This window comes from Spermophilus citellus (assembly GCF_964194105.1).
Source record: "Spermophilus citellus genome assembly, chromosome: 8".
In the NCBI taxonomy this organism is placed as follows: Eukaryota; Metazoa; Chordata; class Mammalia; order Rodentia; family Sciuridae; genus Spermophilus; species Spermophilus citellus.
In genome coordinates this window covers 472,605-488,701 of record NC_138189.1, presented here as the reverse complement: position 1 = coordinate 488,701, position 16,097 = coordinate 472,605, and the positions used below count along the sequence as shown (strand labels likewise).

The window sequence follows — 16,097 nt, the reverse complement described above, 5'->3', positions numbered from 1 at the left end:
TTTGCAAGAATTGTTTGTTGTGGTCAGTGTGGCTTGTCCTCCATTTATGTGAGACTGTCTGCCCACTGGGTGTATGTCCCTGAGTGCTAGTCCTGTGCGTGACTGACTAACCACTCCTTGAATGTGACCTAATTTATATCAGGATGAATAGAATCTGGACTCCACTGTTCCATGGCCACCTCTTCTTCATTTGTGTGACAGGTGGGGAGGGGGTGGTGAACTGAAGTCTCACCAGGGCAGCTCTGCACTGCTGGGAGGGTGGGCCAGGGCATGGCTACAGGGGGTACAGGCGGTGGGGCAGGAGGACCACTGGCCTCAGGTTCCAGAGGGGCAATCTTCCTGGTAGTGTTGGAGTCTAGGAGGAAAGTGGGTGGCTAACAGCAGAGACTGAGTTCCTGTGGAACTCCTCGTTGTGTAAAAAAGGAGGACAATTTGCATACTCTGAAACAGATCTTGATATTTCACAATGGAGGCAAAACCCAGACTGTGGCTCCATGGGGCCTGCTGGCCCAACCCCCAAGGCTTCCTTCCGGGGCAGGCATAGCTTCCACTAGCAGGAGGAAGGCAGGAGCTGGGACTGGGCCTCCTCTGGGGCCTGGCTCCGGAGGGGTTGTGCTGGCCGCAGGTGGCGTAGGCCATGCAGGCTGGCCAGAGCCAGGCGCACGAGGAGGCGCAGCAGCAGAAAGGCGAAGGGCACTGCAATCTGCATGACGTGGAAGATGGCTGTGCTGAATCTGCTCAGCAGGCAGGTGGCTGCAAAGGCCAGTAGGCTGGCACAGGGGTATAGCGCAAGCTTGGCAAACATGAAGGCATGCTCCTGCCCACCAAATCGCACAGCTGGCTGCAGCGTCTCTGCCTGGCGCAGCAGGGCCGCAGTCCAGATGGCAAACTGGAAGATGCTGGCGAAGAAGACAATGGCACAGCTGAGGCGCACACGCTCCAGCTCATCTCGTGGCTGCCTGGCGAAGGCTGCAGTCTGCTGGTAGGCCAGAGGGAGGCCACCCACAAAGGCCAGGGAGAGGGTGTTGAGCAGACCCATGGCCTGTGTGGCCTTGCGGACGTGCAGGAAGAGCGAGTGGTGTGCAAACCAGAGCAGACCCACTGTGGCAAAGGAGCCGAAGTATGCCAGGAAGTGTGGCCCATAGGCGCCCAGGGCTGCCACGAGGCTCCCGCGGAACTGTTCCTTCACGGCCTTGGGGTCTGGGACGTTGTCCTCGCTGAGGAGCATGAACACAGGCATTTGCACCAGCTTCCCCAGGAGCCCACAGGCCCCAAGGAGGTGGGCTGAGCATCGGTGCTAACTTGGGCGGACACCTGGACACCTCTGCACAGGAAATGTTCCTGATGTGGTATCGTGTGTGTGTGGCACGCTGAGGTTTTGTGCTCTCCCCTTCGTTCACCCGGAACAGATACCTAACTGGCATGCTCTCTGCTGTCCTTGCTGGGAGCAGCCCTCACCCATAAGAAGCTGCAACAATGTGCCTGGCCCTGGAGGCCCAGGAAAGACACCTTTCATCAAATAATGTGGAGGATGGTGGCTCCTGAGGCAGCCAGAGACCTGCACCTCCAAAACTGTGGGCAGTGGGGAAGGGTGTGTGGGAGAACCTGGGGGTCACACAGGAGGAGCATGAGACCTGTGGATGGTGATGGGCTTCCCCTCAGCCATACTTCCCCACCCACAGCATCTGGCTGCAGGGCAGAAGAAAACAGATCATAGGCTTTAGGGATCAGGTACTACAAAAAATATTTGCTACAAATTTTTGAAACTTCACAGTACAGGGGTGCATGCCTATAACCCCAGCTAACTTGGGAGGCTGAGGTCAGCCTGGGCACTTAGCAAGGTCCTGTGTCAAAATAAAAGGGCTGCAGATGTAGCACAGTGGTAGAGTACCTTGATTAAACCCCCAGTACTGCAAAAACAAGCAAACAAAAACCCCCAAAACAAACAAAAAGTTTTTAAATGTTTAATGCAATAAAAGTGTGCACTGAGATGTGACTAAGGAGTCAAGAGATTTAGGAAGCCTGGAAGACTTGAAAAAGCAAACAAACACTTGGAAATTAAAGTGGCTGCTCAGATCAGAGCTCCAACAGATTCCCATGGCAGTCTAAGCTGCCCATCCATACCCACAGACATGCCTGAAGGGACCTAGGTGGGGCCAAGGCCTGAGGGGCGTTCTTATTCCTAGGGAAACCCTCCCAGGGAGCTCTGCACCCATAGGAGGGTGAAGTTGAGCCTTTCTGGTGTGGCCAGGACAAGATGCCAGGGACTCAGACACACCGCCACCTAAAGATGAGACAGGGCTGCCCCCGCTTGGGTCCTCACCAGATGTCCAGGATGAGGAGCGTGGCCACAATGGCGTAGACACCATCGCTGAAGGCTTCCACCCGTTCCTTACTGAGGGGCTCATGCAGGTCGAAGCTGAAGACCTCTGCACTGTGGGCGGGGGGGTCCCTGTGACCTGCAGGCATAGGAAGGAGGAGCTGGCTCAGCCCATGGGCTGTGGGGCCAGTGTGGTTATCCCTGCCCGCTTCCCTTAGGGACTGGAAATGTATAGCCCAGGAGAGGAGCTGGTGTGGAGCTGCTGAGGGGTGGGAGGGTCACCACATGTGTGTGCCTTGCCCCAACATGGCAGTCTTCATGAACAGCCCGACCCCTGTGGTGCCTCCCTTGGCCTCAGTGCAGGACTGCCACTGACACCTACCCACAAGCCTGTCTTTGCACCAACTGGTGGCCTTGCTGATGTAGGGCAGGAAGATGACGGTCACCATCAGCAGGTATGACTGTGGGGACACGACAGTCAGGGCCTGCCTCCCCAGGGCAGGGCCATATACCTCCCGGAGCCCAGCCACCCAGGAGTTCTACCATCCGTGAAAAATCATGTGTAACAAGGAAAAATCCAAGGAACTGTCCTTTATGGAGATGAAGTAAAGGATAGCCATGGAAGGTAGAAAGCGCCCAGCAGCCATACACCTGCCAAGAGTTGTGTCCAGAACACACAAAGAACTGCTACAACTCAACAGAAAACAAGCGCCCAGCTGTGAGAGGGGCAGAAGCAACATGCACACTCCAGCAAGCCAGAGAGCCTCAAGGCCACTGTTCTTAGGGAACATGCCCAGCAGCTCCAGGGGGAGAAGGGGACTGCGCAGTACAGCAGGGCCACTTCTGGGCATGTGCACAGAACTGAGAGCAGAGGCTGGAAGAGGCTGTGCTCAAGGCAGTACCACCCATGACAGCCAAGAGTGGGATAGCCCATGGGGCCATAGTGAGCAACCTCAGGCACAGCGTGGCACAGCCCCCCAGTATACTATTTTTGGATAACAAGAAGGAATTCTGATCAGAATGCAGCAAGGAGAGATCCAGAAACCCCACATAGTCTCCTGTTCCGCCAATGCCTATGCCCTGCCTTCATGAGACATTCATGCCACATGGACCACCCTGGGTGTACCCCTAGAAGTGGACGGTCCCACCTCTGACGTTAAGACTCGCCTCCAACTGCTGCCTCTCACTCCCGTCTTGCTGCCTACCGCTGGCTTCCCCACTCAAGACCATTGCCCCTCCTCCCTCCTGTTTCATGAGCCCTGAAAGACAGCTCCAAAGGGACCAAGTCTTATGGCCGGCCACAGGCCCAGGGCCTCACACGGTAATGCTCACCTTTCTTTTTTGCCTCCTCACCTGAGGCCCCAAGGCCTACCTGCCTGGTGCTCTCCAGACGATTCCGCTCTGCCTTGGCCAGAGAGTTGGACCCTGCTGGGCTGCTGCCTCAGGCCCTTACCAGCCTATTTACTTTTTAACCCAGGATTGAATGAAAGGGGCTCTACCACTAAGTCACATCCTCAGGCCTTTTATTTTTTGAGACAGGATCCTGTAAGTTGCTGAGGCAGGCCAGAATTTGTAAGTCTTCTTCCTCAGCCTCCTGAGTCTCTATTATAGGCATGCACCACCATGTTCACCTTAGCCTGTTTTAAACTTGGAATCCTCTTGAATGCTTATTAAATGTTTATGAAAATGTCAGTTATTTTGTTCATAATTCTTAGGATAATTTGGATTAAAAACTCCATGTACTTCAACAACGCTCAAGCAGACCCGGAGTCACAGTGAGCTTCCTAGGCCAACTCTGGAGCAGTTTGTTCTGCAGCTCTTGGTCCTATGTGAACAGCGCACTGCCAGACCACCACTCTTACTCCTGTTAGAATTAGCTGCTGGCTGAAAAAAAGCATCTCAGTGCCCCGGCTGTGCCCTCCCTGGGGTGCCCCAACACTCACCACAGGGAAGAAGAAGAGGGAGAAGATGGCCGCAAGAAAGCACAGCACTGGACCACGGAGGACAAGGTGCAGGATGTGCCTTCGGGACAGGGCCCTGTGGGCGGAGCACCGGATCTGCGGGCTCAGCAGGTGTGGGAAGTGGAAAGCATACCCCACAATCAGTGCCTGTGGGAGAGGCAGGCCACAGGGCACCCTCTATGAGCAGAGGGGCATGGCCAGGCAAGCTGGCTTCTTGCAGGGTCTGGGGGGAGGGCACCTAAGGCAGGCTGGCACTGGGGTGCTCTAGGGAAACACCAGGGATGGGAGTCCTGGCCCTGCACCTGATGCAACTGTAGGGCCCTTCTTAGACTCAGCAAGGACAGGGGGCTCAGGCATGCACACCCCAAGTATCCACGGCAGGACCTGGGCTCCTGGGGACATGGGGTCAGGATACTGGTGCCTCACCTGCTTGCCCCCATGACCATCTCTTTGTCTCTTTCACATACATCTCTGCAGGCTCCTGATGCCTTACCTGCACAACTCCAATGGCGATCACACACACACAAAACAGGAAGATGCCCAGTGGCACATCAGGGAACGTCACCATTAAGGAAAACTGTCCAAAACAAGGAGTAATGCAGAAGTTCATTAGTGTAGGAGCTGGGACACAATGAGCCTCCTGGTCTCCCTGCTCTGTGCTGAGAAGGACTATCATGGGAGGGGACATATAGGGTGTGGCAGATCTGTCCGCAGCCCCCACGGGAGCAATTCCATCCACTGCTATAGGCCTTTGAAGTCCCCTAGATCCCAATTCTCTGGCCCAGCACATACAGACCAGCAAGCCAGGTCAGCACTGAGTATGAGAGCTTTTTGGGTCTGTGGAGACTCTTGAGTGGAAGAAGGCCACGACAGAGTGGGGGCCCTGCCTTCAGAGCCCCAGGCCCCCAGCCAGACTCCCCCTGGAAATTCTCTCCTCTGTATAACCCCAAGGCCCAGAATCATCTGCTGGTCTGCATTTCCAAGGACAGTCAAACCCAAGTGGAGCTCAGCACGTCTTGGGCATGTCTGGGGAGCAGGCTGTTACTTACTGTGTATGGCAGAAGGGTGATGGTCATCATGCAGGCCTGGAGAGGAGGGAGGGAGGTCACATCGATGCAGCCTGGATGGTGCAAGCTGCCCCCTCACCACTCCAGAAGGGGCCAGATCAGGCCCCTCCCAAGACAGGATGGTGGGCCAGCAAGTGTCAGACCTGAGAAGCCTGTGCCTTCCTGGCTCATCTCAGTCCTCTCCACAGGCAGGCCTAGCACCCTCAGCTCTATGTGGGCTGGGGAAGGGTGGCAGCCCCCTGTGGTGCAAGGGTTGTCCAAGGAGCTTCCAGGTGTGGACAGAGTTCAGGTTCCGAGGTGCCAGAGGATAAGAGAGAAGCAGCCAGCTAAACACTCTCAGTCCTCTTGGGAGGGTTAAATTATAAACCAAAATCATTTCCCAAAAGGATAAAAAAACACCACCACCACCAACAACAAAAAAAAAAACCCAAAAACCAAAAAACTCACCAGGTTGAGCAAGGCAAGTGTATCGTCTATTTTCCCAACAACCTGGAATAATCTACAAAGAACAGGAGAAGATGGGCCACTCATCAAATGTAGTTCCAATAAAATTAAACACACACACACACATTTGCTCCAGTATTTTCTAGTTTAAATATCATTAAAAGATGATTTTGGGGGTAGGGAGGTAACCAGGGGTTGAACCCAGAGATGTTTAGCCACTGAACTACATCCTCAGCCTTATTTAATTTTTAAGACAGGGTCTCACCAAATTTCCCAGGTTGGCCTTGAACTCATGATCCTCCTGCCTCAGGCTCCTGAGTTGCTGGGATTATAGGCATGTGCCACCACACCCAGCTAAAAGATGTCATTTAGGATTAAATGTAAAATCCTACCCAGTGTATGAAATTCAGAAAATTCAAAATCATAAATTCCCTGGAAATCACCCTCTTCATTCCCACATATTCTTCCTGTTGCTTTGCTATTTAAAGCATATTGCTTTAAAGAGTAAGAGCCAAACTACAGACAAATGTGTACAATGGGTGGCTCTGGAGGAGTCTTTTCAAAGTGTGTCTTTGGAGCAGGCTCATCCTGTGGAACCTGGGATCTGGAGGGCTAGAGGGGGCTCTTGGGTTGGGTTCCAGGGGAGGCCTTGCTGGGAGGGGAGCCTCTGAATGTGACCTGCCTGTTCGAGGTGCAAGAGGCACATGTGGCTTGCCCCAGCTGAAGCTCTCTTGAAATGTTGTGCAGCTTCTGCCAGAAGGCTGAAAACCGGGCTCTGGATATGTGTACATAAAGTTCCATCATGCAGTGAATTCACTCTTCAGGCCTTGTGCACAAAATCCATTTCGAAGAGAGGAAATCCTTCTTTCCCATTGTTTTCAGGGGTTTCAAACCCTAAACCTGTGGAGCTGCCTATTTAATAGAGAAATTGCTTTGTCCTGAGACTATTTGACACAAACAAAAAAATTAAAAATTGACAGCTTTCAGCGGGGTGTGGTGGCTTGGGAGGTTGAAGCAGGAGGATCACGAGTTCAAAGCCAGCCTCAGCAAAAGTGTGGGGCTAAGCAACTCAGTGAGACTTTGTCTCTAAATAAAAATCAAAATAGGGCTGGGGGTGTGGCTCAGTGGGTAGGTTTCCTTGAGTTCAATCCCCAGTACCAAAACAAACAAACAAAAAAGACAGCTTTCATCATGGGCAACATGAGTGAGCACAATTGGCCAAGGGTCTTGTTTCTGAGGCCCCAGCCCACCTGGTCCATGCCCCAGGTTTCCCTGTCAGAGCTTGACGCCAGCTTAGGGTACCCAAGTACCATGTCCCCTGTCCACTGTGAACCATGCCTTCTCCTGGGCTGGGCAGCGAGCCTAGGGACAGGGACACAGGGCCAACCTGGTGCTGTAGCATTTGCTGAAAAGCTAAATAGCAAGGACTATGGCCCCCTTGAGCTGGGAAGCTCTTCTGGTGACCTGCTGAGCACTGCAAGCAGGTGTGCAGAAGACCATGCTCAGGCAGATGCACACAGCAGATCTGGAAGCCCCTCATGGGGCCCCTGAACCCCACTCAGGCAATGTCCACCATAGTGGGTACAGCCCCTGGCAGAGCTCACAGCCCACCTACTTTGCAACATCCCCTGAGAGCCTCCTGAGCACTCGGTACACCAGGGAGACTGAGAAGAGCCCTCCCACCCCTGGAGCTTGGACTCCGAGGTCCATGCTTCATCTCCCAAAGTGGTTGTCTGCTGAGGGCAGTATACAACACACAGCACCAGAGGTATCTGGCCCAGTGCCAACACCTGATGGAATGGGTGCATTTTCCTGCACCCCAGCCTTCCTGGACAAGTGCTTCCTTTCCATAGGCTGGTCTGCAACCTAGGATGGAAGCATCCACTCCCAGCTCCACCTCTGGGTGCCTCCTGTCCCTGCTCCCCTGCCAGTGGTTGGGGGCCCTGTAGGTTGGGCAGTAACCTGTGGATCAGGACCTTTCCCTCCCCAAGATAAAGCTCAGGCCTTGGAGAACTACCTGTGGGCTTGGAACAGGGGCTGGAGGTGTTGGCAGCTTTCCCCCTCCTGCCAGGCTCCATCCTGGTTCTGGGGTCTAGCAGGACACATTGGGCACCCTCACCCAGTGTCTGGACGGCCAGCGGGCAGTGCTATATGTTTGCGGAAATAGACTTGCCTTGGAGCCTGTGTGTGGGAACCCAGGTAGGAGGTTCAGAGAAAGAACTGGGAATGATGGAGAAAGGGGTGACCTACCCACCCCGGCACTCTCACCCATGATGATGTGAGGGGCCCACATATACCTTGAGAATGGTGTGGCTCACTGCCTAAGTGAGTCAAAAGGTGACCTGATCTCAAAGAAGCCCGGTCCCTACCTGGTGTGTGCGGCCCAGGCCACAGTCACAATTAGAAATGTCATCAGGTAGACAGCAATCCTGGTTGCTAGAAGTCTCTGTATACTTTTGTCAAATTGCTAGAAAAAAAGAGCACTGCCATTAGGGACAGTCATAGGTAACCCAGGTAGCCTTCGACGCACGGGCATGGCCTCACTGGAGTGCGGTGAGACCCCTTGGAACACCCAGGCTCTGCCTGCTGGGGGCCACACCCCCTCCCCTGACCCTCCACTCCCCTCAGGGCGAGCCTCCAGCTGTCATGCTGGGGTTCAGAAAGCCCACAATACAGGCCTCATGGTTCAGAGTTGCAGGAGTGCCTTGGACAGTGGGCTCCCCATCTCATGGCGGAAAGGTAGAGGGCAAAGGGCTCAATGAGCCCTTTCACAAGGTCACGGATGACCTTTCAAAGGCTGTCAGTGTAGGCTCAAGACCCTGGCAGGCGCAGGTTGCCCACTGTCTCCTGGGCTCTGGGTATCATCTCCGAAGGTACCCTTCCCTGAGTGCACTGTGCTTCTGAATCGCAGTGTTCAAAGTTGACTGTCTTCATGTTAACACATGAGCAGTCCAGGAAGCCCCGTGTCAGGGAGGATCGCTGGTCCAGCACCTTTCTCTCCTTCCCAGAGTGTTTCTGCCTGCACCCGTGGACTCTTAGGAGCTTTCTGAGAGTCAGCGAGGAAACAGAAAGACTCAGCACCAAGAAGTCCCAGTTTCCATGCAGAGAACACAAGTGGCCCGGCGGCGGTGGGGTCAGGGTGGGCCTGAACAGCTGAGTTTTCTTGCTGCTTGGAAAGTGCCCCTGTGGTCTCACAGGATGCTGATCTGGGCCTCTCGTGAAGGAAACACCTCAGCACATACTGGCTGGAGCCAAACCATGGGCTTCCCATAGTAGGCCCCAGAACTACCACCGATCCTGTGGGGAACGGCTTTTCTGAACAGCTGCTGGTGGGCACTTTCCACTGGGGACTGCCAGGCACCTGGTGCAATCAATGCTTGGATCTCCTCCAGAGAGCTGTGTCAGGCTGGACACACATTTCTACTACAACCCTATGGAAAGTGCTTCATCATTTCTTCACAGTGCAAAGACCAAATCCAAGTAGCTGTGGGGCTTCCCAGGTCATCCAGTTCAGCCTGTAGGCAGCTGGACGTCAGCCTTGCTGGGCCAGCACATTCCTCTGCGCCTCACAGCACCCCAAACAAGTCTGGCATTGTGACACCCTGTCACACGGGCAGATAGGAGACAAGGTGCATGCACGCTCCCACAGGCCTTCCAAATGTCTTCCAAACTGTTCTGCTGTGATCAGTCACATGTTGCTCTCTAGTCAGGAATAGTCCAGTAACGCTGGCTCTAAACGGAAAAGCTTTTACACCCTTTCCCCACTCACCCCCAGATGGGCCTGGTGCACATGCCAGGTGGATGTGCCTCTGCTGAGGCAGCCTGATCTCTGGATCTGGGGAGCTCCCTCCCACTAGAGGACACTTCCTTCTCCACTCAGGCTGAGACAGGTCTTCACTGCAGAAGCCTGGGCCCAAACCCAACCGCCCCAACTTATGCAGACAGTGACCCTACCAGGAGGAAGCAGGTGCCCACCCTGCTGCTCAACACCCCCAGACCAGGTGGGGTTGTCCCCCTGCACTACACAGCATGTTCCTGGTACCTGCTCTGGGGAGATCTCCGTGTGGGTCACAGGAAGGATCTGAAGAACAAAGACAAAAAGAAACCAGATGTTTCTTGGGCTGGCAGCAGGGCCAGGGATGGGTGCCTCCACCTGCCTGAAGTGGGCCCCACACTTACCATGACTGTGGCGATGATGGACAGTAGTGCGTCACTGAAACCCAGCATGCGGTGGGAGCTCTGGGTCCCTTCCCTGAGGTCCTCATCCTTCCTGCATAGGGATGAGTCACCCTGGGCATCCAGTGTGTGTTCAGGAGTCTGGGGCCCAGACATGACGGGGCCACTGCCCGGTGGCCACAAAAGCCTAGAAGGAAGCACAGCTCTGAGCATGCCAGTGGGTTGCTCCCAGGGGCTGCCTTACAGGCTTTAGCCAGGGGGCACAGGAATAGAGGCTGGGTGTGGAGAATGGGGAAGACCCTCCAAGCTAAGCATCAGCCTGAGAGTCCCTCACTAAGCTTAAGCTTGGTGACTGGGGTGAGGGACATGCTATGCCTGCTTCCCCTAGAGGAGCAGGCAGGAAGGGAAGGCCCACACAACACAGGTGGGTGCTTAGCACCCACATCACCAGGGAAGGGCCCAGAATGCCTGAACCCAACAGCAGACTCTATCCTATGAGCTGTTTTGGTCCTAAACAAGAAAAAGGAGTGGGTGTCCTTGGGGCCCAAGGTCACAGCATCAGGACCAATGTGCACACCCAACAAAAGCCCCCATGGCACACAGCCTTGGTTCAGAGCTCCCAGGACACTGTCAATGTCAGGAGTAGGCTCTGGAAGACAAGGGTGACTCCAGACAGAGTGTGCTCATATCCTGGAGCAGAGCTGGTGGGCATCTGGGCAGCACAGCGCTGAGCCCTGTGGACTCCACACTGGACCCAGGGCCCCCACCACAGCTGGGTGACAGGGGATGGGAATGTGGCAAGGAGGCTGAAGCTGGGATTCAGGGAGAGGAATAGGTCTGGCAACAGCCAGGGGCCAAAATGTGCCCTCAAAATGTTCCTCAGAGAGGGAGGCTGATGCCCAAGGTCCTGGAGAAAGAGCCAACCCCGCCCAGGAACTACCCAGATCCAGAGGGTGGAGAAGATCAATGTTGAGGAAGGATGAAGGGTTTGCTTCAGGGCCCATTTTCTAAGGCACAGAAAAAAAAAATAAGTAAAATTAAAAAATAGAAAGGGCTGAGGTTATAGCTCAGTGGTAGAGTGCCCCTACCTTCAACTCCCAGTACCTCCCAAAGCCCAGCAGAGGATGCTGCTCACCCTGGCCAGAGCATCAGTAGACAGACTGCCAAAGACAAGAGGTAAGGGGCACCACCACATGCTGCTCAAACAAGGCAACTGACACCAGACACAATCAGAAGCCCACCCCAAGATGGACAAAGGAGGCTGACTGGCAGTTTCCAGTGAGGAAACCAAACTGAATAAACATGTAGTCAGGGCTGGGTGGAGCTCAGTGCTAGAGGGCCTTCCTGGCAGCCAGAAAGTGGTAAGCTGTCAGTCAGAAGAGCTAGTGAAGTTGTAGGAGACATCTGGAATCCTGGGGACATTAGCAGAGCCACAGCCCTCAGCTGAAGGAGCATGCCTGCAGGGGAGCTCAGTTTCCAGACAGGCCTGAGGTCCACACCAAGCAAGCCTCTGTTAACAAGATATGTGAAACACAGGCCAGGGTGTCACTCATGGTGGGGCACTTGTCTAGCACGTGAGGCCCTGGGTTCCATCCCCAGCACTGAGGGAAAAAAAGTAAACACAACTAATTATTAAGCCATTAAACAAAGTATGAGCAAGTAGGCAGATCTAGAGAGACAGAACTAAAAACATCAGCTGCAAGTGCAGACAGCAGGGGCTGGGGTTGTAGCTCAGCAGCAGAGCGCTCACCTACCACTTGTGAGGCACTGGGTTTGATCCTTGACACCACATAAAAATAAATAAATAAAAATAAAGGTATTGTGTCCAACTACAATTTAAAAAAAAAAAAGATGCAGACAGCATCACGCAGTGACGAGGGTGTCAACATGTAAGGCAGAACCGTCAGGAACACACGGACTGCGGTGCCAGGACAGAAGGAGAACAGGAGGCGGCTCTGGCCCACCTCCCCTTCACTCCTATCCAACGTATGGTCCAAGCCACTCTTCTGGGGTGCAGTTCTGAGCTTCTGAGAAATGGACATGGGTAAGTGACCAGTCCCAATTGGAACCCTGGTCCCCGCTCCCAGTCCTTGTCGAACTCTCCCCACATGGCAAGCTTGGCAGCTCTGTCACTGCAGCTTTGCCTTTCCCAAATGCCGTGACACATGGCTGGGGGACGCACTGAGCTCTTTTCCTGCTGTGTCATAACTACTTACTCTGTGTGGACCGACTGTTCATGTGCTCAGTGACCGAGCACTATGGACTCCACATAGTGGAGTTGCTCCCAGTTCTGGCCTAAAGATGTAGCCCAATGGCAAGGGGTTCAGAAGTAAATATTATGGTCAAACCAATCTCATTTTTTTTTTTTTTGTACCAGAGATTGAACTTAGGGGTGCTTAACTATAGAGAATCAGATGTAACTGCGTTACTATTACTGTCCTTGATGGAGTTTGCCTGCAAACAGGATATTCTGTCAAGATATAGAAAGGCAACAGCGGACATGCTTGAAAATGAGATGTCTGCTGTCCTTGGGAGAGCCTGCTCGCAAACGAGGGGCTCCTTCAAGGTTTAGATAAAGTAACAGCAGACATACTTGAAAATGAGATGTTTGCTGTCCCTGGGAGAGTCTGCTCGCAAACGAGAGGCTCCTTCAAGGTTTAGATAGGTAACAACAGACATGCTTGAAAACGAGGTGTCTGCTGACCTTGGGAGAACTTGCCTGCAAACGGGATGTTCTGCCAAGTGGGCTTGGAAGGCGCTAAGAAAAATTTTTTATCTGTTCTAAACAAAGAGCAGAGCTCAGCATACTCCAGGCCGAGAATAGATTAGCCATGAGAAGCAAGTCACTTCTGATTAGAAAGTAAAACTTCTGTGTGCTATGTTTAATTAGCTGAAAGACCTGATTTATTGATGTTGGAAGGCTGCCTTCTTTGTTCACAATACTATAAAAAGATTGCTTGTACACAATAAAGGACTTTTTTTCTGTTGCTGCTTCGCTTGCTCTGCTTCTTCTTTTTCTTTCTTTTCCCATGCTGACCTGCAAGTGAATTACTACAACACTTAACCTCTGAGCCCCATCTCCAGCCCTCTCTTTTTGTTTTACTTAGAGGCAGGGTCTTGCTAAGTTGCTTAGGGCTTCACTAAGTTGCTGAAGCTGACTTTGAACTTGTGGTCCTCCTGCCTCAGCCTCCCAAGCCACAGGGATTACAGGTGCTTGCCACCAAGCCTATCCAAGCTCACTTTTGAAGAGGTTGCCACAACCGTTCAATTTTAAACCTTTGTGCACCACAGGACAAAATTAATAAAAACAATTCCCAGAATGGGAGAAAACATTTGCAAACCACTATCTGAGCAAGGTATAATATCTAAAATATTTAAAGAACTGTTACAATTAGACCCTGATGAGACAGCAACCCTCCAGGCTGGCAATGAAACAAAACAAGGAAGTGTTGGCAAAGACAGAGGAAACTGGAACCTGCACCCTGCTGGTAGAGCACAAAGTGGTGCAGTTGCCTGGCTCACAAAACCAAGAACAGCCCACCACCAGGTCCAGCAACTCCTCCTTTGGTACATATCCAAGAGTCAAAAGCAGGGACTTACAGAGATACCCATGCACCCAAGCTCATCCCAGGGCTGTTCACAATAGCCCAGAGGCGGAAGGCACTGGAGCCTCCACCTTGGTTTCTGAATGAAGCATCACAAAGTCCTGACACATGCTATCACATGGAAGGACTGGGAGGACACTCCAATGTGGAACGAGCCAGTTGCCCAAGACAAATACTGTATGGCTCCACTTGCACGGGACACCCCAGAGCACTTAAACCCATAGGAACAGGAAGTAGAGCAGTGGGCACCAGGGGCTCAGTGGAATGGGTGAATTGGTGCATAACGGGGAGTTTCAGCTTTGCAAAAGGAAGAGCCTGGCGATAGGTGGAGAAGCTGCACCGAGGAATGAAGGGGTTCGTGTCTCTGGACCGTGTGCTCACAAGTGGTTAAAACAGTTTTATGAACTGCACCAGTTAAAAAGAACACAACCCAATGCCTAGTCTTTAAGTGCTCAAACCATGCCATCTACACATTTGCACGCAAGTTTTTATGACACATGCCAATGAAGAAAAGACAGGACTAGAGATAGATGCCACAGTGGGAAAGCAAGAGGTTTCTTGCAGAGACTGTCAGGAGTCCTCAGTATGGGAGATGCTGGAGCTGAGTGTGGAGACACTTCTGACAAGGGACACAAGAACAGTAAGAGGCCTTTATTAAGCATATCTTAAACATCAAGCATTGTCCCAAGTAGTTCATACTTGACGTCTCTTTTAATCCTTAAATACCACTGTGAGAATTAATGAAAAGCCAGAAAGAAATCTCTGTGTAACAGGGAGAGCCTGGCATGCAGCAAATTGCAAGGAGTTTGAGAAGGCCGCCTCATGAGGCTCAAACTGGGAGGTGTACCTGAAGAAACCAGGACTACACCAGAGCCTTGTGTATCCAATCCCAAGACTGGACAGAAGACAAGTAGACTACCCTGAAGACATGTAGAACTCACTTTCCTCTATGTGTATTTCATATACAAGTCTATTACCACATAGGCAATTTGCAAATATTTTCTCCAAGTCTGAGTTGTCTTTTAATTTCAACAGTGTATTTTTAAAAAATAGTCAGACACCAATTTATATTATTGTAGGGATCATTTTATAAATGTTTATTAGCTCAAGCTGCTTGGTAGTTCAAGTCTACAGTATCATTAGTGATTTTCTGGGTTCCTGTCATTTATTTTTCTTTACTTTTTTAAATGTTTATTCTTAAGATTTAGATGGACACAGTATCCTTATTTTACATTTCTGTGGTGGTGAGGCTCAAACCCAGTGCCTCGTGCATGCTAGGCAAGCACGCTACCACTGAGCTACAGCCCCAGCCCCTCTTGTCATTGAGGAAAAAAAATACTCTCCAACTACATCAACCTCCCACTACAATTGTGATTGGCCTCTCTTCTTGTAGTTCTGAGTTTTGGGTTCAGATATTTTAGAGCTTTGCTATTAGGCACATATATGTTTAGGACTGGTACATCTTTTTAGTGAATTCACCCTTTGATCATCACAAAATAATTCTCTTACTTGTGGTGATATCTTTTGCTATAATTGGAGGATCAAGACCATGGACTTAGTTTTAGACACGTATGTGAAGTGAGATAGCTACAAATGAACACCCACTGTCAAATTCAGAAAAACGTGGAGGCAGATTTGGGTCAAGACAGTGTTAGCATGGCATCTACTGCAATGCCAAGAAGCGTGGCTTTATAAATACTTACGAAAGGGCTGGGGCTGTAGCTCAGTGGTAGAGTGCTTGCCTAGCATGTATAAGGCACTGGGTTTGATCCTCAGCACCACATAAAAATACACAAATAAAATAAAGGCATTCTGTCCATCTACAACTACAAAAAGAAAATTAAAAATAAATAAATAAATACTTACGAGAGAGTTGCAGTAGATTTTGGTTTCCTGATTACCTGATTTATTTGTCAGTCCTGGGATTGAACCCAGGGTTGTACCACCACTGAGCTACATTCCCAGCCCTTTTTATTTTGAGACAGTGCCGCGTCGTACCTGAAGGCGGCAGCTCCAGGGGGCTGCGAAAACGCGGGACTGCGGCCCGACGCCGCCAGGTCAGGCTTTCCCCCGCAAGCTGGGAAACCGCGTCCTTGACCTCAGTCTCTCAACTGCAGCCACTAACTCATGCTTCCCCCAAAACCGTGCGGCCCAAGGAAAGGAACGCGCGTGTGCGGCCGCCGGCTCCGTCCTCTCGAGGGCGGCACCGGGACCTTCCGCTGGCCAGGCCTTCCCTGGGAGGCGCAGTCCGGCGGAGCGGCTGCCAAACTCGCGCCCAACGTCCGCGCCGCTCCGCCCCGCCACTGAGACAAGGCCTCGCGGAGGGACCGGCTGCCTGGCCTGTGGGGCGCGCGGCAGGTGACGACCTGGGCGGGGCCGCCGTGGCCCTCCTTCTCTCAGGTGTGAGCTGCCCGCGAGCCCCGCCGGAAGTCTGTCGCGGGCCCACGCAGGGAGCTTGTGCGCCCGCCGGCGCGACGGAAGTGAAGCACGCGTCCTTCCGGCCCTCGGCGAAGGGTCGGGGGCG

At 52.5% G+C, this 16,097-nt stretch overlaps 1 protein-coding gene across 3 annotated transcripts; it reads right to left on the bottom strand.

The window, feature by feature from the left end:
- Nucleotides 1–274: 274 nt before the first annotated feature.
- Nucleotides 275–16,052, bottom strand: TMEM175 (transmembrane protein 175). 3 transcript variants are annotated; one of them, XM_081304065.1, is made up of 12 exons: nucleotides 15,572–16,052; nucleotides 10,909–10,975; nucleotides 9,972–10,155; nucleotides 9,835–9,873; nucleotides 8,162–8,259; nucleotides 5,796–5,847; nucleotides 5,331–5,366; nucleotides 4,775–4,858; nucleotides 4,264–4,428; nucleotides 2,703–2,781; nucleotides 2,324–2,459; nucleotides 280–1,217 (listed from the first exon to the last, which is right to left on the bottom strand). In XM_081304065.1, exons 3-12 carry the CDS (start codon nucleotides 10,122–10,124, stop codon nucleotides 551–553), a joined length of 1,509 nt encoding a protein of 502 aa, XP_081160191.1. In that variant the 5' UTR covers nucleotides 10,125–10,155; nucleotides 10,909–10,975; nucleotides 15,572–16,052; the 3' UTR covers nucleotides 280–550. The 3 variants fall into 3 exon arrangements, with proteins under 3 accessions (XP_081160192.1, XP_081160191.1, XP_081160190.1); XM_081304064.1 differs by lacking the exon at nucleotides 10,909–10,975 and having other exon boundaries at nucleotides 283–1,217; nucleotides 15,572–16,050; XM_081304066.1 differs by lacking the exons at nucleotides 8,162–8,259; nucleotides 9,835–9,873; nucleotides 9,972–10,155; nucleotides 10,909–10,975; nucleotides 15,572–16,052 and adding an exon at nucleotides 7,810–7,994 and having other exon boundaries at nucleotides 275–1,217.
- Between the last annotated feature and the right edge of the window lie 45 nt (nucleotides 16,053–16,097).